Raw genomic sequence first — 21,576 nt, 5'->3', positions numbered from 1 at the left:
GGCAGGAATCCGGCTGGCAGTGAGGCGAGTGTACGCGCACACTTGAGTCCGGACCGCGGTAAACCGCGATCGATGGCCGCGCGTACTTTCGCGCTTTCAGCGAGCGCGGATTTTATTGATGAATCAGGGGCAATATGTTAGAAGTTGGTCTCTATATCTGTCCTGTAGTATGGAGTATGTTTGATAAAATGTGTATATATTTTTGGAAGTGAAATGTACGCTAAAAGAAGATGCTTTCAAATATGACTCTAATTGCATACTATTTTGCTGTTGGGGTGTGTAACATCTTTTTACTCTCTTTTTTTACTCTGAAAATGTTTATTGATTCAATTTTAGATTACCTGCATCACAGGTTCACAAGATAGGATGATTTTTTATATTTAGCAGAACTTGAGTTAATGATATAATTAACAATATCAATGTGGGTCATTTCAGCCTCATTTAACCCAGAAGCTGAAATCAGATAATGTTAGCATTAGTGCTGTATACTAATTTTTTACATAAATTACTATTGTATTCATGTTACAGTATTAGTACCATGTATATACCATATCCATAGGCATTTCTGCCTACAAGATTCTGCACCTTCTATTAAGATAGCGATGAGTTTGTCTGGTTATAAGCAATTGCAAGACTATTAGGGTTACCAACAGCAGCATTTCAAAAAAATATGCAGTTAAGTTAATTGGCTACCCCTCTAATAATTGACCTTAGACTGTATTAAAGATATATGACTATGGTAGGGACATTAGATTGTGAGCCCCTATGAGGGACAGCTAGTGACATGACTATGGACATTGTACAGTGCTGCGTTATATGATGACGCTATATAAATACTAGGTAATAATAATAAAATATTATAAATAATTTAATAATATTAACTTGCATTGGCTGGTGATTGTCTGATGTAATCAGCAACTACTGATTATGTGATTACCAACGCCTGGCAAACTCAACAGACTCAAACATACACAGACACAATCACAATGCAGACAGAAAAGAAAAATGATCAAATCTTGTTCTATCACGTGAATAGACCCAAACGGAAAAGAATTCATTGTTTTCCTACAGTGATGGCAGACTTTCAGTACTGTACACACTACTGCATATGAAAATCTACAAATTGGACAGACACATTAATAGACAGATAATAGGGTGGGCCTAAACCAGTTCAGACTCTATATAATAAACCTTTCATTTACCAAATTCTTTCAGAGTATTTGTAACTAATAATTTGCAAAACTGTATACCATGATACCGTGAAATTGTAATAATTTCTAAGATGGTTATCATGCCATGAAAATCTCACATAGTATCAATATTGCAGAAATATATATTTCAAGCCAGTTTCCGGGAAAACATCATAATATGTATATGGGAGATTTTTTATTTGTTCTTCCTCAATTTCGGGAATTCTGACCCCTCTGTCCTGTCTGGAAGTACAGAATACTTGTTTTTATTTTGATTCAGTTTATTAATACTTAAAGGTTTTGTAGCTCCTCCAGCTTTTGAATGGAGTGATGAGATAACTTCTTTATCACCCTGCTCTGACCTCCTATCACAATGATCCCTGTTAGCACTGCAGGCACACAGGGTTGGTCGTAGTTACAATTGGGCCCTGGCCAAAAATGAACATGGGGGCCTTTATATTTTAATGCCATACTGGCAATAGCATGCTATTCTTTTATCAACTATTTGTTTAGTAGGTAAGAGGGAAGTTTAGGAGGGGAGAGACACTGGCCAGGATTGCCATATAGGCTCATATGGATTCTTGCATTAAGCCACCGAGCCAGTCAGTCTGCAAAAGGAGAGGTCTCAGCTGCTGAAAAAAAGACTCAGCTTCATAAAATGAACCTTCTGGCAATGTGGTGCTGCTCATACTGACAGGTTGGACCTTGCTGCAGACTAATACTGAATCACTAGTTCATGGAAATGCCTGGATTTAGCTGCATGGTGCAACGGTGCCCATGTCAAAGTGCAGATGGCAATGGCATTAAATAGAAAACAAAGGCATGTGGCAAACAATGGCAAGTACCCTGAGCGCCATGAAGAACTGGGTAGTTGCACATTTTGCCCAAGCTAAACTTCCTGGCAGCGCAGTTGACTGACTCTTACACTGCATTTCGCTCTCCCAGCCCAAATCTTCTGTACAGAGGATTACAAGAGGCTAAGAGCAGGTCAAATCAGATGCTTACAACATTTTTATATAAAAAATTTAAATTTGTTATACAAATGGTTAAAAAATTTTAAAATTTTTTCATGTACTGTTGTGTTGTTATTGTAGTTTTAGGGTGTTGCTTGCATGAACTTGTGCCCTCCATATCCAGACACATCTTTCCATGTCATCAAATGATAGTCGAGCACTAGATATAACTGCAATAAATAGACCTTACTTGGCACATGTGGTGAGTTTATTATTCATCTTTGGAATAGTCTCACTGCAACTATATACAATGCATTTTCTCACATTACTTATTGGGCCTAATGTATTAAAGCTCTTCAAGACTGCAGGAGTTACACTGTAATGGGGGAACCTGGGTGATCCAGCAAACAAAGAAATGGATTTCCTAAAATTATTTGCACTTAGTTGGCAAAACTTTTCAATCCTGGAGCAGATCCATTGCAGGTTTGCTGGATTACCCAGGTTCACAAATGACAGTCTTGAAGAGCTTTAATAAATCAGACCCAGTGTATGAGAATCTTTTACAGAGAATACAGGTGGACTGCATGCTGATAATATAAAACTCCATTAAACAAAGGAATTATGAAAGTAAAGTATCATTAACTTTTTTGTTACTTTAGTCCCACATTAGAACAATTGGGTGATTAAACGATTACAATTACTCATAACAATTCAAATCAACAATCAGTAAATTTATACAAAAATGAAAAGATGCAATGATTGCAAGTTGTATTCATCCACTTAAAACTTGCATGCTATTGTATGCTTATAATTGTTGACCTTCCCTTTAATCTATTGAAGCAAACTTGAATTAGCTGCATTGTTCCTGCTAAAGTCTAATTGCTATTCAGAGTAAATATATCCTTGTTCCCTGAATAACTTTCTAATCTATATTTATCTTGATTATAATATCCACATACTTACGTGACACAGTTTCCCATTTTTAGGAGAAATCTGGGATTTTGGAGTGCATACCAGTTCTATTATATAGGTAAAAAAGCAGCAACAATAGGATTCCTATAAATGATTCACTCTGGGACATCGTAACCTTGAATTATTACTCAAGTACATCCGCCAATGAGCAACATGTTCTTCGCTATTCTCAGTGTGTGTGTCTCATTACCTAATGCAGATTTTTCATAAGTTTTATTCCCACGTGCTATTTACTCCATATACCTTTGTATCCCTTGTGCCCTTGTTTAGCTGTCCTCTTCATCAGAATTTTGACACTTACATCTCCTGTTCCCTAGGATACTGCATTGCCTTTACTTCTTTACAAGGCTAAACATGTCACTCTGCATTATTGGTCAAAGCATGTAAAGCAGCTTGCATATATAAAAAACTAATGAAGCAATAAAATAAACACACGCCATGTTGGTTAACTGAGTTTAAAGACCAAGATACCAGATTCATCATATGATAAAGGGCTTTTCTATTAGCAAGTTCATTCGTTTTTTAGGGTAGGATGCCCCTTGAAACAAGTGAAAGTCAGTGTTTGATAATTTTTTCCATGTTGCTTTTTATAGCCGGACTAATTACCAGCCAGTCAACTGCTCACTGCACAATGCTAAACTTAACACTAAAAGGACAATACATGGGAAAGCAGATAAAGTGACCCATTTTTGTTCACTTCCCTAATCCGGCTTCTGAATTAGGCAAAACACACATTTGCTTTAATAAGAGGTTTGTTTTAGGCATTTGATGTGCCATATCCTATACATTGCATGCCCATGAGTTGTTTATAACTGCTTGTACTCCTTCAGCCATGTGAGTTCTAAATAATAGACATAAAACTTAGTTTACTTTAAAATTACTATTGATTTATATTCAAAAGAATTATCAATCAAAATTATTTTGGAATGTAAGGTATATTTCATATAGACTTTTTATTATAAAGATAACCTGATCATGCATCAAGCTGGAAATGTGAAAACAATATTGGAACACACATTCACTTATGGTACCACTGTCCATTATTTTATAGCTTTTAGTGTAAAGTCAACATTGTTATAAAAATTATTATCATAGCAATATGTCACTCTTACTCCTCAACAATGCCTTCAATCTAGATACAGTTCAAATATCCAGCACAAACATAGTAACTGAAACATTGAAATAAGTTTCAAAATATCAGAGAAAAAAAACCTCTCCATCCATATATAACATTTTTTGTAATAAACCAATTAAAACTTTTAAATAAAAAAATGCAAATGATGAAAAACACAATTTTTTTTATCATCTTGTCCCTTTGGCTGAACTTCAAAACATCAAATTTTAATCAGAACCTATTTAGAGACACCTAACAGATTACATTGGCTTTATTTTGGTTTACCATAGCCTGTATTTTTATTTCTAAAACAAACATTACCACTTACATACCTCAAAAAACAAAAATCTCAAAAACATCTCAACAAAACCATCTCAGCAAAATGTATTTATGGGTCTTTTATAACTATTGTCAAGCTTTTTTTGTGACAAACCTGTATTTATTAATATTTGTCCTTCCTTGTAAACAACCCAAAAATAAAATGTAAATTAAAACTTTTTTTAGGCATTTAATCAGCATTGTGGGTACAACCCTTTTTAAGGACCGACCACTAAAAACTACAGATACCTGGAAAGTGTTTGAACCAACCATCTGTGATTACACAACTGTAAAAAAAAAAACACTTTCAGAAGTGAAGCTGGGCGATCCAGAAAACATGGATTGCATCGTTTGCTGGATCACCCAGCTTCACTGATGAAAGTTTATTCTCTCCAGCCTTGGAGAGCTTTCATAAATCAGGGCTTTAAAGTGAAATACATAAAGATACAAGACATGTCTACAGATATGTTTTAAATATGAGTATTATAAGAGTACTGTTATTCTTGTGATCTATCCACAAAATAAGTGTCAAAAAATACAGCATGATTCTCTGCATTTTATTTAGGAACTTGTATCTATTTTTATTCATTGCTTTTTGGGGACTTGAACCTATTCATGTGCAATTTAATGCAATTTGATGCAATTTAATGCTCCATCTGTTCGCTGCAGAAGTGCAAAAGTCTGTTCAAAATATGTCTTATTACGTGTTCATTATTTTTGAATCTCTTTTCACTGTTCCCTGACTGCATTAGTTTCTTCTTTTTTTTTTATAACTCTATGCCGTAATTTATTAGTGTTTTTATCTGGAATTTATAAGCAAGAACAAGGTATGCAAAACATATGGCAGATTGGAACACAATAGAGGAATAGCAATATGAGTACACAAAATACCAAGTTAAGTCCTGTTCTCAATACCAAACAAAGGCTTTTAGCTTATAAAATGTCATATGTGGATTAAAAGCAAATGTAATGTCAAATATTTTTCTGATTTTCATAGGACAAACAATGAAAGAAAAAGTACAACAATTCCAACCATGAAGGTGCTAGAATATATATTTTTTATATTCTTCATTATCACATGCATGCACATACATCTTGTATCACATACATATAACACTTACATATGCTGTGATCTTTATTTGTAGTATATATTTTATGTGTATATTTCTATTTTTCATTTAAAAGCAATAGGAATTACTAGTCCTAACATCAATCTATATGATTGCCGGCCTGTAATGTTATTAATTAAAAATCTAAAATCAAATGGCCCAGCAATTGATCAGCGGGGTTTTATGTGGAGGTAAAGTGTCAATTCCATTTCCTGTAAGCTGCAAGTATATTTTGGGGCAGTGGTGATGCGCGGGCTGGTAGGCTAAGCTAAGCTATTACTTTTCCAAGCATGGGCAAGGCAAGGATCCCCCTTAACATTTAAAAGCATAATTGATAAATCTTGTAATAGCAATAAAAAGACATAAAAATGAAAAGAGTGTCCAATAGCACAAACACAATGTCACTGGTTACAACCATATTTAAAACCACAAACTGTGAAATTGTTTAAACAGAAATATTGGAGATGAAGTTTCACTTTATGGGACCTTATATAATTCTATAACTTTAGGTGTAGTTACAACTTACAATCACTTTTTATTAATTTATCAGGGGACATGGCTTAACCAGAAAGCAACCACAATTTGCAGATTAACATTCACAAGATAAAAATCATTTGCAGAGGCAAATTAGTCATGAATCTGTTATCAAATGAATGGATGCATACTGGTGCTGGTAATACTGTAAGTATTTATGCATCATGCAGGGTTTATGTAAAACATAACTTTCATTTTTATTTTGTCACTATTTTTTTGTTATTTTGTCAAAACACACAGGAAAGAAACTTTATAATACAAGCCTGCACAATAAATACATGCTTTATGTAATAATAGAGATTCAACTTTTATGTTACTATTCACCTAAATGAAATAATGAAATTCTAACAATAAAAAATAAATAAACAGAATATACATTTATGGATGGTTTTAGTGCTAAGATATCATTTTAAGACAGGAACTGTAAGATCTTTTTGTAATAAACACAAAATCTGCCCATATATAAATGTGAGTAATAATAAGATGTGTTTCACATATAATGATAAATATACCTAGGATGTTGGTCTGTAAACTAAAGTAATATTGTAAATTAAAGTGAATCTAATATAAAAACCTCACTGCACATGAATCAGTCAGGTTAACATGTTTCATTATAAAATTTAGCTAGTTATTATCATTAGTCTATTATAAAATATACCTATCATAAATAAATACTTACATAGGTTATCGTATGACAGCATTGTGTATTGCCTGTAGTGTTCTGTGTGGTTTCATGTTCAGATGTGTTACTTTTCACTTTCGGTCCTATCCACCATACATGCCCTGACATGTTTTAGCTAAGAGGACTTAGCCTGCCTTCTTTTTGACATCACACATTTTTTTTGTTGTCAGCTCCCTTTTCTAAGCGTAAAGTTGGATTCAAATCACAAGCACATATACAAACTTTTCTTTACATCACAAAGGGCTCTATTTATAAAACAGGGGATCAGAAATTTCCTGGCGGGAATCACCAGGGAATATTTGAAGGAACATCAGATTCCATTTTATAAATGGAGTCCAAAGTGCAGCAAACCAGGAGCAAAATGTATACATATATATATATATATACACACACTGTATATGTATTGCATATCTCCAATTTACACATGGAAGCTCAGTAAACAAGGCAGTGTAGTGACTGACCAAATATTCAGCAAAGTTTACTTTGAAACAAATCCCATTAAGAAAAAAAAACCCTCCCAAAGTACCAATGCCTGATGTTGACCCCAGAATCTTCAGCACTACTGTGCTTATAAACAGGTGCCAACATATGGCAGAGCAGTATATATCAGATTTCGGTTGACTTTTTCACTTATACGTGTCTAATTTTATTCTTTTTACACCAATTTTCTATGTACAGGTAGTTCCCGAGTTAAGGAGATCCAACATACAGACAACTCCTAGATACAAACAGGGCTTCCCTGCTAGTTGGTGTGCAAGATGGAGGCTTGATGGGGGGAGGGCGGCTTGCATGACCTGCAGAAGAAATCTTTAGCTAAACACAGATGAGGTTGTGGATGATCTTAAGGACTGAGCTTCTCTGCAAGCTCTTGTAACTCTTTAATGACCAAGACAAACTGCAGTTGTTTCTTTTTGCATATCAAAGCACAGCTTGCTTCAGAAGTGAATGTCTATGCTTCATAACTTTTTTTTTTTTTTGCTTTGTTTGTGATTAACTCACTGTGAGGATTTTATACAGTAACTGACACCAAGGTGCCTAATAATATGTTGAGACAAACATCTGTCCTAATTATATTTATTAAAATATTATACCTGTTCCGACTTACATACAAATTCAACTTAAGAACAAACCCACAGTCCATATCAGGGACTACCTGTATTAACAGCAGCCAACAATAATATTAAATTTTACCATACCACCTGATTGTAAGATCCTTGATCACCCTCCTGTTTTTAACCATTAACTACATAATTGTAAGGGTATAGACAGGTATAGACATTTAATGGATATCTGATTTGGTAGGTTCATGCACCTCTCAGCTGTTGTTTAATCAGATATACAGTTATATTGCAGCTTTATATTTAATGTAATATTTATGTAAAGTCCTGGGATCCTTATACTTCAGGCGTTAAAACTATATATTGGTAAATATACGTAAGTAGGATTTCATTTCATGTTATTGTGAGAAATGGGATCAGGTTAGTGTCAGGGACAGAGGGTTAGGGTAAAGGTGTTGGGTTAGGGTTTATGTTTTTTAGGTTAATGATAACCTGGTGGGAATGAGCATATAGCTGCTGTTTGAAGTACAGTTACCTACAGTTGGCATTGACAGCTCAAGACTTTTATACAACGTCAGAGATTTTAGTTAAAGTGCTTGTAAATGCCCCTAAAAAAACTCATAACAGTCTCTTAAATAAATTTGTAGCTTTGTGTTTAATAAAATATTGGTTAATCCTGCCAGTGACTTCCTTTCCTTCTTGTAGTGGCAGCTATCTGGAGATTTACCCAACCTCTACAATATTGCATTTGACTTATTTCTATATCCCTGCCCTGATTCGTGTGGCCTAGACAGTTGGTAGGACTGGTGTGCCCTGCACCATGGGTGCCCTGCTGTAAGTTTCCATTGTCACAAAGTAGTCAACCAGCTGTTTCACCTGCCATTTGTATGATGGAGATCTTCCCCAAACAAAAGAAATGTTCCAGAGATGAGAAGAGACAAGCAATATGGGGAAGTACAGGAGATTTGACTGTTAGAAGAGCCTAAGAAAAGGCAGAGTCTATCTGTGAAGAAATTCACCCCCTCCCTCCTAATGACAGGATCTCATTAAGTATTAAAGTGCAGATAAAATTGAAGATTGGGTTAAGGGTTAAGGACGATAAAGTGTTGAAGGTTGTGATTAAAGGATGGGTTAAATGATAAGGTTAAATACCAACCTCACTTATGCATGAGTATAGAAATTTCACCTATGGGATTTTTGGGTTTTAGGCAGGCGTCTAATTAAGATCTGCAGTGGAGGGAGACAGAAAGACATGGAAGAAGAGAGAATCAAGCAGAGAGATTAAATGGAAATGAATGAAGGAGATAGACATGAAGAAAACAGGAGACAGATTTAGGGGACAGAAAGAGTTTTTCTTATGGGTCTACAAAGCAGTGAATCTGACATTAACAGAAACATTCCCTGATGGAGAACCAATTACTGCCATTGAAACACATGGATCAAGAGGATTCTCCACTAGGGAACGTTTCAGTGAATGTCATATTCACTGCTTTTAAATATGGTATTTCATTTTTTGTTCATAGTCTAGTCTTTACTTTTTTATCATTGTTCACTTTCAGTTTTTAATTTTTCATCTGTTCCATAGTGTTGTTATATGTCTGGATTTAGTTACCCACTTATGCTTTGACCTATTTTTGTCCCAGTAAGTACAGTTTTCCCACCCTTCCACCGCTTTATTTAAATAAAATCCGGAAATCATGGCCGGCAGTGGAGGTACTGATTGTGGCAGAGAGAGACGCTGTGTGTAAAAATAGTAAAAAAACAGTAAAAAAATTATTTTATATGGTTCTCATAATGCATAATGTGGTTTCTTGTTATACATATGGGATAGGAAAACATTTTCTTTGACAAAAATGGATTATAATGTGCTGCCCTGGACTTGCTTTAAACATGAAGCCCTGCCAACGCCAAAGCCCTGCAACCCAATGCAATAACAAGGCTTCACTAAACACATAATAATTTTTGGTTCTTCAAATAAATAATGTATTACTTTGACCTAAAAGGGGACCCTCCGTTGTTTTTGAAACAAATGTTTCTTTTACAAAATCAATAATGTATGAATTATTCTTGTTATACAGTATTGTATTGTAGTCTGTACAATTTCTATGAAAGAAAATTTAAAATTTTACTGGATAAAGCTGTCCCTTTTTTTGTAATCTGTGTCGCTGTGTGCTACTGCCTAGATTACACCAATTTTTCATTTTAAAAATCAAAAAATCAAAGTGTACTTTGCAATAATACTGGATGAAGTTGGGCCTTGCTGTAATCTTTCTTTGGCCCTGCAGATTCATATGTTGATTGTGTCCATATTCTGTAAGTAAAATGAAAACTTCTACTGTGTTATTACCTATTTAGTGGATAAAGTGGATAACATTTTACTGATGCTACTGTATGAAGATAGTACATATGTTATAAAATGGGTCCATGTCACCATGTGGATGCAAGTTCCATTTAATCATCAACCAATCACCATGAACTATATATTTTTTTGAAAAAATAAAATTCTATGAGATAAAGCCTGGCCTCGATGGCACCTACAGACGCAAATCCTGATTGCAAAACAATTATACTGTAATAGTGATAGAGAATAGGGAAATAGCCTTATATTATACTGCATACAATAGCCATGTATTGTTGCAGAGGGACCTCTGGACACATGTATTCATTTCTACCACTATTCTACCAGCGAAAATAGAAGTTTCCCCGTCTAGTACTGTAATTTCTCCCTCAAAATGGAAAATGAAAATAGTTCAAATCAAAGTGGAAATGATAGCCAGAAAGTCTAAATCGAAGGCACAATTGAGAGTTGACCTTAAGTGTTGGTGGAGGTTGAAACACAGAAGTTTGTTTTAGAGGTTATAAAAGTGATAGGGTTCACACACGTTTAGAGTCAAATGCTTATATGATATGAATAGGTCGGACACACTTAGGAAAGCTGTTTAAATTTTAGTAGATTTCAGAATGTAAAATACTAACAAAAATCTGTGCACCAAGAACTAATAACATAATATTCTGCTTTAGTCATTTGCAGGGATGTACAAATCTAACATATCCAACTGTGCAAAGTTAAACACATAGGCTTCAGAAGAAAAAAAAAAAAGAAATATTCCTTGAGTCATAAAAGGACTAAAATGTGTGAATGATGAAATTCCTGGCTACATATTCCAGCTGTAAATATACCTATACAACTTTATTACTGACAGATTTACACTTATATGTTTTGTACAATAATAGGCAAGAATGTATTTAACTTTCAAGTAAGCATTGAAAGCTGATGTATTAGTGTTAGGTGCAGTTGGCCCTTAAAATTGAAGGTCCTGCAGGAATATTACATAACAGAGGAGACATTAAAGAGAATTTAGATTGTTAATTATTATAGGCTTATTAATAATGAAATCCTCCTGGCTGCAAATAGCGTGTATTATTTAATGTAATACAAAAAAAGGAAAATAAAATGCAGGGCGCACTTTAAAAGGGTAGATGAAATAATGTTTAATGATGAATGAAGCTTTACTGCTTCTCTGTATTAAATTATACTGCAAGCTTTAAAGATTACTAAGAGCTCTATGTAATACATAAATTACTTAAACTGTAGTCTGAGTGTTTATATTATGGACACCAATATTACACCCCCGCTTTACTGCCTAATTATCCTATAATCTGGGAATCCCACGTTTTACTCTTACATTTAATATTGTCCACATCTTCTAGACTCCCTTATATTCCATTCTTTCTATTTCTCCCCAGGCCATTTCAGCTGGTGCCCTGTACAGAAATAAACAATCATGCCATCTTGTAAAGGGAGGATTGCCCTTATTTTGTGGTATGAACAACAAAATTCTCTACTGTAACTTCTTGTTCTTTTTTGTTTTCATCTGCTTTTACATTGATCTTTAAACACTCAAGGAGGAAAATACGGTGCAAAAGGTGCAATTGTTACATAAAGCAATTGATAGATTGTGAGTTGAAACCATGCATTGATCTTATATCATATCGGGCAGTGGTGGCCAACATGAAAATTATAGGCTTATAAGTGTGGCTAGTGAAACTTTGGCAAGATCTAAAACAAGCTGTGAAATGCACCTTAATGCTTTTTTTTTAGAAACAACTGCAATGCACACTAAAGAGAAAGCTGGAGCCATTGTTGGTGTCATGGGCCACAATAATAACTCCCAGCATAGGGACCTAGCAAAGGAATCCCAGAGCACCTTATTTGAAAACAAAGTGCAGAACTAGTTGAATCCCTTTAGACACTCTGAGCCTGTTTGGGGAAGATAGACATGGGAGAAAGTGGTGATCCAGCAAACCTGGAATAAATTTCCTATATATATTGTTATTAGTTGGCAAATGTGAGGCCAGATTTATTCTGGGTTTGCTGCATCACCCAGGTTCTCCTTTGATAGTCTATCTTCTCTAGTCTTGGAAACCTTTAATAAATCAGGCTCTTTGTCTTTTATTGAAACATCAGACAGAGTAATATAAATGAGCCTTTTGCTTCTAGGTATACATTTTAGCGTGAGCTACTGAGCTGTGTAAACAAAGGATACGTTTGCAGCAAGACATAATTAGGATAAAAAAATGTGAAAATGAACTAAGAATCTACTGGCTACATGAAAACATGTGAAAACACAAACAGCAATATATACAGTATATATACATATATATATCCATTCCTGACCACCATCATATAAAATATATACCAGACTGCTATATTTTAAAAACTGCAATAGTAAAAATACAATACAATCCTCTTGTTTTTTATTGACAGTTCAGGGGCAATTGTTTCCAATGGACTATTGTTTACAGTAATACTTTCCAATGTTCACTCTACAGTGAATCTCCATTTTCAAGCTGTTTGCCATACTAATTTTCCATCTGTCCAATAACGTTTCCATCAGTAAAGAGGTATATATCAATTGAAACCAAACCAATTGATTAGCTCTTGTCATGTTAAAGCCAGTTCTTACTTTTTTCAGCCAACAGTTGTAGTCCATAAGAACTAATACTATCCTAAACTGATCATATCCCACAAACATGTTTAGCTCCTCTCCTATGGAATATATAAATTGGTATCTGGCACACAACTGTGTGTGGTGTTTCTTTCAGTAATCTCCAGCAATGTGGGGGTGAACTCAGTGAGTTGATAGTACTCAAGCAGTACTCTAGAAGAAAAGTTTACTTGATTTATACCATAATATTTCCACTGTAGGCGCTTTCAAACCACAAATACAAATGCTTGTTTCTTCCCACAGTTGCGGTTTAGTGAAATCCATACAGTGTACTGTAAATAATTCAAGTCTGCACCTTGGCCAGATCTTTTGTTATTCACTATTAAATGCTCTCAATATTTTATTGAAAGCTTGCAACAATTTATGCCACTTGGTTATGCAACAGCGCTTCACAAATTAGATATTGATGAGATCTCATTTGTGTCACTGTTATCTCAAAGTCGGTTAATGAGTCTCTAATATACAAAAACAAATTACCCAGCAGTAGGTACAAACAAAGTTTCTACTTTTTAATAGCAAACCACTAGAACGAGGAAATGACAATATTTCAAGTGATGCAGAAGGAAGCATCTTATTCATCACAAAAGGTCACCTTCTCAATGCTATGTGTCACTAAAAAGCAAGCTTATAATCAATGCTTTCTACAAGGTTGTTCCCTTAGTGAAGAGTACATGTAGCCAAACACCTAGATTGGTCCTTTCTCAGCCATATTTATTTTATTATTTTGTATTATTATATACATATCATGCATTTTGATTTTCATAGTGTATAGAGTGGTAATGGCCAACTTAGAAGTGGACAACCTTCAAGTGTGGCCCCCAAAACTTTTGGAGGGCAATAGCAGCACTTTTATAGTGTGTTGAAAGGCATTTAAAATGAGTGAACTGTAACACATTTTAATGATTTTTTTTTTTTGCAATGCACTTAATGCACACTGAAGAGAAACCTGGAGTTAACATTGCTGTCAGTGGATACAATAAAAAGGGCATTAGTGCCAAGGACCGCATAGTGGGTGATTACATGTTCTCTTTACCTTTCTCTTTCCATTTGCCATTCCATTTGGCAACATTTTTTTTACTGTCGGTGGAGAACACAGTGTTTTCTTGAGCATCCATCATGCTGCTGGCACTTTACAAAGAGGTGCCCAATAGGTGGTACACCCAGCCCAGGACACAGTGGGCTGCACACCAAAAGCTTATAGGCAACATCTAACATACATTTTGGGAAAAAGGGGTCTTCTTTTGTCATCCATGTGTCCAGAACTTTGGAAAAACCAAAGTTGGGGGAAGTTTATGGCTTCAGTGCTGCTTTTAGAAGCCAAGCAATGAGTAAAGGGGGAAAACCCTTTATAAATGAGAATTTAGGTTCCTAAAGGAAATCTAATTTTGATCTAATAAGCAAACAAAACAGAGATGATCGTTACAGACCAACCCAGTTGCTAAAGGAACCGATGACCGATAGCAAATACACTTCCTGACAATTCCTATACTCACTATTTGAAAAATGATTATGAATATACTGCGGCTACAACAGCTACAAAAAAAACAACTCATGATTGGCCCAGAGTAAGAAAGATAGAAGCAAACCCCCACACAATGTGGGCCAACAAAATGGCCTTGTCAAAGTAAAGGGTTACACAATTTAGGAAGTAAAAATAGAGAGAGATGGTACTTTACTGACTGGTGAAGCTGTTTGGCAGTAGTAGGGACTTCAGGAGACAAGAAAAGATGAAGCAGTCAGAAAATAGCTTGCTAGGGGCAAACTTTTCAACTCCCCCTCCCCCCCCCAACCTGAATTTTAATAGCAAAATCTTTAAAGGGGGTCAATAGGGTTCAATAGTTAACTGTATGAGGACTCTTAGGTATGAAACCCCTTACTATGTATGTATAAGTGCCAGTGGTTGTTGTTGTATCTACACAGTGCAGCTTTCTCCCAACTAGTATTGTAAGGTTGGAGGCCAATTGCATGGGTTTTACACAGATACTAAGGTTTTATGTAAAGTGCCTTCAAAGGACCCTGAGATAAATTTATATTGTATTTAATTTTGCTATGGTATTTCTATGTTTGATAAAAAAAAAAAGACTGCTGTGACCATTATCCTCAAATAGGTGTTTCACATTGATTATTTGGTTTATTGGAAACTTCAAAATGCCATACCTTTGGTATATAAGGAAACCTGTCTCCTGCACTGCTTGGCCATCAAACACTCCCCTCTTTAATAATGGCCCAAAACTTTTATGAATACTTTAACATTTTATAACGTAGCCGTTGTTCTATACTAATCAAATTGTTTATGCAATGTCTGCTAACCAGTTAGAGTGTAAGATGACTATACCCTGGTCCATGAATATACTACCAGGTAAATTTGTCACCAATGAACTATCACCAAAGTACTGCAAAATCACTCAACTCTGGCTAATGTAAATCAGCAGAGTACTCCCTAACAAACCATCTGCCAACTGTGGTATTATAGTAAATATTAGGACGTGTTACCAGTGATAGCTAGTGATTAGGGAGCAAAGCTGATTTATATTGTCCTGTTGGAACAGGGGGACGAGATTGCAGCACTCGATTAAACAAAAAATGGGATTCCTAAACATTGTATAATGTTATTGATAAGGCATGCCCTAGTATTCAATAGATTTTTGTTCCATTCAATGTTTTTATTAAATCTAATTTATTATATATCATATAAAAAGTTGCACTGTGCATGGCCACCCTACGAGTTATACAGAATGGTAACTTTCAACTTGCTAACCAGGAACTCTCCACAATAGCATGCTCTGGATGCCATTCTGTCTGAGAATGTATTTTGGTTCTACAAGACTCACCCATGTATTGTAGACTGGAGTAGCTGCCCGAGCACTGGGTTGAGCAGCAGTTCTAGGTTTATGTCACAATTAGTCCTTTGCAGAAGCTGGGCCCCAAGGCGCCGTCCCCCTCGTTGTCCTCTTGTCTGGCCTGGAGATGAACAGCCATAGAGAAATCTGAATTACATCTGCATACACCAATGGCAATGACAGACTCCCTCTGAAGATTCACCGTTGCTGAAAGTCAAGTTCCACATTAGTGAACACTATCAGCCCCCTGCTGTAAATTATATCTCTTGCAATTAATCTCAGCAAATTGGTGCATGTCTTATTGAATATGTTAGCTGACCTGAAGGTGGAGAGCTCCATCCCATTTCATTGTTCATTTCACTTCATTGAGTATTCCCGAGTCATAACAAGGGTGCTGTCAAGGAATATGCCAACACAATCTGGCAGAAGAAATAACTGATAAGCCTGTGACTGGTGATCACAAGCTGAAAAAGTATGTTAGTGAAGAAATGACACCAGAATGTATCATGTTATGGGTGTGCTCACAAGGTGACCTGTAAAGAGTTCCAGAAATTTATTCATATTTCCTCAATATAGCACCTACCAGAAAGGGTCTTGTTCAAAGGTAACCCGCGTTACTTTACACATTTGTAGAATTGGTCACATATGTAATATAATCAGAATAACAAAATAACTACTGAAAGAATTGTATAATATTTGACCATATTTTACTTATTATGCTCAAAACTTTGGTGAATTTTCAGTTTCAAGTTTAGGTGAAACCATTTTTTGGCTAATTTAAATTATTATTAAAACAAGGCTATGGGATTTTTTTAGGAACTTTATTCAAGTCCTAAAAACTTTTATTTTAATTTTAATTTTTTTTAGCTTTAATTTAAGTTTTATTAACTTAATTTAGCCAGTAAAAGGTATAATTTAAAAATCCTGATCTCTGCATTAATTGATGCCTAACATGGCACAACACAATTTGTGATATAAAACATTGCACATTAATATTACACATTTCTTTTTTTTTTTTTCATCAGATGGGGCTCTGTTCTTCTTTTTATATGTTTACCAGGCTAAACTTTGCTACTTTTCCTCAAAATAAATACTGTTGTTTACAGAATTGATTAGCTGAAGCTCCACACAATTAAGCCAAAGCAGGCTCCCTTTCTTTCCTGCTTGTTTAGTACTGCCAAAGCAATATGAAGATTAATTTTTACAAGATGTAATCTTTCTATAGAAAACCCATAGCAGCTCTTTGCTCATTGTTGGTTTTATACATGTCGTTTGATTTTATATTATACTATTTTTCCCATTGTGATTCCTTTATTATACTTTTTCTTTGTTGTACTCAAAAATCATATAGCTCTGCAAAACCATGTCATGCTAAACAAGAAAATAATGTTTTTATCAGTTGTCTAATTGTCCCTATTTTACTCTGCACTTACTTAAGCTCAAAGATTCATCTAACTGAGAATATTCAGGCCAACTAGGTAGTTGGCCAGAATATTCCATTGAGGTCTTGGGGGGTTACGATTGTCTAGCCATTATATGTAAAGAGAATAATTCTCTCTCTGGGGTGGTGATAGTACTGCTACCTGGGTAGTGTGGTTAAACAGCTATAAAATGCCCCTTAGTTTTAATAATTTTATTAGTGTACCTTATGGATGTAAATCTGTGCTTACAATGGATTCATAGTATTAATACTGATGTCGAGTGGAGATTGCACATAGAGTAACCCACAACATTCTGTTAGGCAAAAATCACCATTGACAAGATGTCAGAGCGGTGTTTCTCAACCAGGGTTCCTCCAGAAGTTGCTAATTGTTCCTTGACAATGAGCAATTTGTGCTTCTCTGGTCAGTTTCAATGACATCAATAATCTTTAAGCTTCTAATGGGGTGATATTCTTTCCACTGGCCAGCAATATAAGTGACCAGGGGCTTATGTACTGTGAACAGTGGATATTGTAATTATAGAAGAGGGTTCTCTGTAAACTATTTCAAGGGTTTCCTAATGTTAAAGTGTTAAGAAAGGCTGTGTTAGAGAACTGTTCTTCCCCCACCTGAAGTTAACTATAGGACACTGAGGTCACCAATGGCTGAATTTACAAGGCAGAACAGATAACATACTAGCTGAAGTTGGTATGTGCATAATAGGGCCCCTCCAAGTTTGGGCTCCCAAAGTGCTTTACTTTGAGATAACTTGCTCTGTTTGTTTATTATTATACTTGCACTATAAAGACACCTTCATGTTTTCTTTATACAATAAATAACTTACCAAATACCCAGAGAATCTCATTTGTTCTGCACAACTGTAAACAACCAACTACATTCCACAGTGTTGATTGTATTTCCAATTGGTATAGCTCAGGATTTTCACTTTTATACTACTATTAGCTAGTATTGGTATGGGAAGCATCAGCACTGAATCATTCTGCAGACACACAAAATTATTTTCTGCAATGGACTGCTGCTCCCACATAGCCCAGAATCCAGGCTTAAAGCTAAATTGCATGCACAAAGGAAACACATTACCAACAACCTTAGATTATTAAAATTCCCAGCTTCCAGCTTGCATAGACTCTGTTGGTCATGTTAAACAGACCTAAACTAGGATTTTTAAAAAATTAAAGGACTCTTTTTATGAAATAGGGAATCTGACATTCACTCTATCACTAGAATCCCACTACCCAAGGTACTCTAAGAAATGCAATAATAATCACACATCCCACATTCCATCTAGAAAAGCATTTTATACTTTACTTGTGTGGACTGTGCCACTTATGAAACACTACATTAACTGCACCACTTGAATGTGAATTTATTTGATTAGTTACAAATGTGGGAAGCAATATGTAGGTCATACCACCCAGGGATTGGGAAAACATATTTATAGGCATATTAATCACTTCTCTAATTTAGTTAGATGAATATATATCATGAATAGCTGATTCAGATTTATAGGCAAGTTTTCTGTTATCAGCATGGTGGCAACTTGTCTTTGCTGTTATCGTGTATCATAGGCTAAAGTCAATGGCTGTAACTTCTGTAATTCTTGCACTCACAATGACTTGTTTATACCAAGTCCTTGCATTGTATATTGTTCTGGAGTCATCAGTTGGTCACAAGATTTTCTCTATTTAAAGAAGCATTGTTAGGCCTTGGCTACGGTGGAGCCTGAGGGGGGAGGGCAGGTCTCCGGATGGCCTGCTCTCTCCCTCCAGTGTCGGTAGGTCTGGTCTCAGAGGAGATGGAGGTCCCTGTGGTCCTGGTGAGTCTTTGGGGTTTTGTTCTAGGGGGGAGTTTGGGGTTGTTGGGAACAGCAGGGTGGGTGGGGGTATGTGGGTTTTGGGGCAGGGCAGGGGGCTCAGGATGTGTGGCTCTTGGAGCCATACTTCTCAGGGTGGATGTCAAAGGGGACAGTGGTTTGGGGGGCAGTGCTGTGGCAGGAGGTTCACCAGCACAGACAGGAGAAAAGGGTTTGTGGGTGGGGGAGGTAGGTGCAGTGGTTGGGGTGGGGGCACTTGGGGTGATAAGGCCCCAAGCGTAGTTCTGTATTTGAAAAGTTTGGTGGCTGAGGAACCAAGAGGTGGCTCAGATCAGGTAAGTGTAGGGGATGCAGCGAGGGGGGAAATGTATGTTTGTTTTTAGGGCCTCCTGGGTGCATGTTTGAAACAGGATGTGCGGGAAAAGATTTGGCAGGGAGAGTATCATGATATATTCTCCCTGTTGCCATTGGAACGCTTTAATTTGAATCGTGATTTAGGTGAGTGGAAAAAGGGAGAGGAAAAGCAGAGAAGGTTAAGGATGATCCCAAGGACATTTGCCAATTGGTTGCAGGCCTTTGCAATTTTAGCAAGCCTCATTGGGGAAAAGGCGCCACAGAATTAATCGGCGCTATTTTGTTACCTGGATGCTATTGGCGAGGCTCATCGGGTGTATGGTGGTTTGGTGTGACTGTGGTACAACAGATAGTTTTGTCAGAAAAAGGCAGCACGGCTGTCCAAGTAAAAGGCAGGATTGGAGACTACGCTGGAAAAGGTCCAGACACCAGTGATGGTAGAAAGGATGGTTCCTTTCCTAAATAGGTATCTGGATAGGTCAGCAGCGCAGTTGTAGGAACTGGGTTTTCAAGATGGGTTTCCAATTCCTTGCTCATTGGGGGCTCGTTGGGTAGGTTGCCCTTTGCATGTCGAATCATGCCAATGGGGTGCATTTTCACACGCAGGTTGGCCGCTGCTACTGCGGGTGTGCAATGTCCAACCCAATACATTCCGGTGACTAAGGAATTTCGGGCAGATTTGGTGGTGTGGGGAACATTCCTGGAGGAATATAATAGGCGGTAAGTGTGGATGCATGGCATGGTTGTGAGCGCTGATCTGGAGTTGTTCACAGATGCTGCTGGATTAGCTAGTTATGGCGCCTATTTTCAGGGTGCATGGAGTGCAGGGTCTTGGCCACAGGAGTGGGTGGAGACAGGGCTGATGTCTAACTTGGTGGCACTGGAATTATTCCCCATAGTATTGTCAGTGGAGATTTGGGGAAGAAAGTTGGCCAACAAAAAGAATCGGTTTTGTTGTGACAACATGTGAGTGGTCCAGGTGGTTAATGCTTTCACTGCTTCTTCCACTGCTGTTACTAAGTTGATGAGACAGTTGGTTCCGGGTTATTTGCGCTGGAACATTGCAGTGCATATACCTGGTATGGATAATAACATTGCGGATGCCTTATCTCGCTTTCAGTGGGATCGGTCCTGGCAATTGGCTGCAGAAGCAGATCAGTAAGGACTGGAATGCCCGGCAGAGCTGTGGAGGATCGTCTTGGACTCTTAGCTGATATGGTCAAGCCGTCAGTGAGTCAAGCAACATGGAGAGCCTATTCAACGGTTTGGGGGGAGTGGTTCCTTTTTTGCGCAGAACATAGGGGGAGGACTCTAGAGAGTCTCAGACGAGTTTGTTGTTGCATTTTTTAAGTTGTTGCCTTGCGGATAGGGTGTCGGTGGTGAATAAGAAGTTGCCAGGTTTGGCCTTTTTCTTTAAAATGTTGGGTGAAAGGGATGTTAGTAAGGATTTTTTCGTGTGGCAAGTCTCGAAGGGTTATAGGATGGGTAGGCAGGTAGTGGATAAAAGTGTCCTTCACACTGTTGAAGGCAATGGTGAACAGATTGTAGGATATTTATAAGTCACATTCTAAGTTTTTGTTGTTTCAGGCAGTGAGTATTTGGATTCCCAGGTCTAAAAGAGTTGGTGCTTAGTTTTGCTGGCAAAGGTTGATGAGAGATTGGTGTGCCCGGTGGTGGCGGTTGGGGAATTCTTGAGGGTACTGCCTCAAAGTGGGGGGCCTTTATTGTTGCACACGAATGGTTTGGTGCTGTCAAGGTTTTTTGCTTGGAATGGGGGACTTGTAATGCGCCATAAGGGATTTGGGGGTGGACTCACATTTATATTTGAGGTCAGATGGGTGCATTTAAACGACATTTAATTTTGGTGCTTGGGTTTACAAGATAGTATTGAGAGGGCAATGCAGGTTTGGAGGAGCGCACAAGCATGAGGTGTCAATTTGTGGCACTTTGGCGGTTAAGGTCCTCAGGGGGTGCTGGTATTTTGGTTAAATGTTGTGGTGGTTTGGGGACCCATCTTTGGTATAGAGTCCCCATTGTTTTGTGAATTTGTTTAATTTTGATGGTGGTCTGTGGGTTAAGAGGTAGGTAAATGTAGTTCCCAAGCTGGGGAGGTTTTGCGGCTGGGAGCAATTACAATTACCTTTTATTATGGTGAAGCAGACCACTGGTGTAGTTAGATGCTTCAAGG

At 36.9% G+C, this 21,576-nt stretch overlaps 1 protein-coding gene across 1 annotated transcript in view; it reads right to left on the bottom strand.

Annotated features, from left to right (window-relative positions):
• LOC140333443 (uncharacterized) overlaps window positions 1-6,982 on the bottom strand; it is a 43,052-nt gene extending 36,070 nt beyond the window's left edge. The window contains exon 1 of the mRNA XM_072415127.1: window positions 6,870-6,982. Within this exon, the coding sequence (XP_072271228.1) occupies window positions 6,870-6,980 (111 nt within the window). The 5' untranslated portion in view covers window positions 6,981-6,982. The remainder of the gene's footprint in view (window positions 1-6,869) is intronic.
• Window positions 6,983-21,576: the final 14,594 nt, after the last annotated feature.

The sequence above is a fragment of the Pyxicephalus adspersus genome, chromosome 6 (assembly GCF_032062135.1).
Source record: "Pyxicephalus adspersus chromosome 6, UCB_Pads_2.0, whole genome shotgun sequence".
Classification (NCBI taxonomy): Eukaryota; Metazoa; Chordata; class Amphibia; order Anura; family Pyxicephalidae; genus Pyxicephalus; species Pyxicephalus adspersus.
Note: the sequence above shows the minus strand (reverse complement) of the source record. Positions and strands in the feature narration are given on the sequence as shown.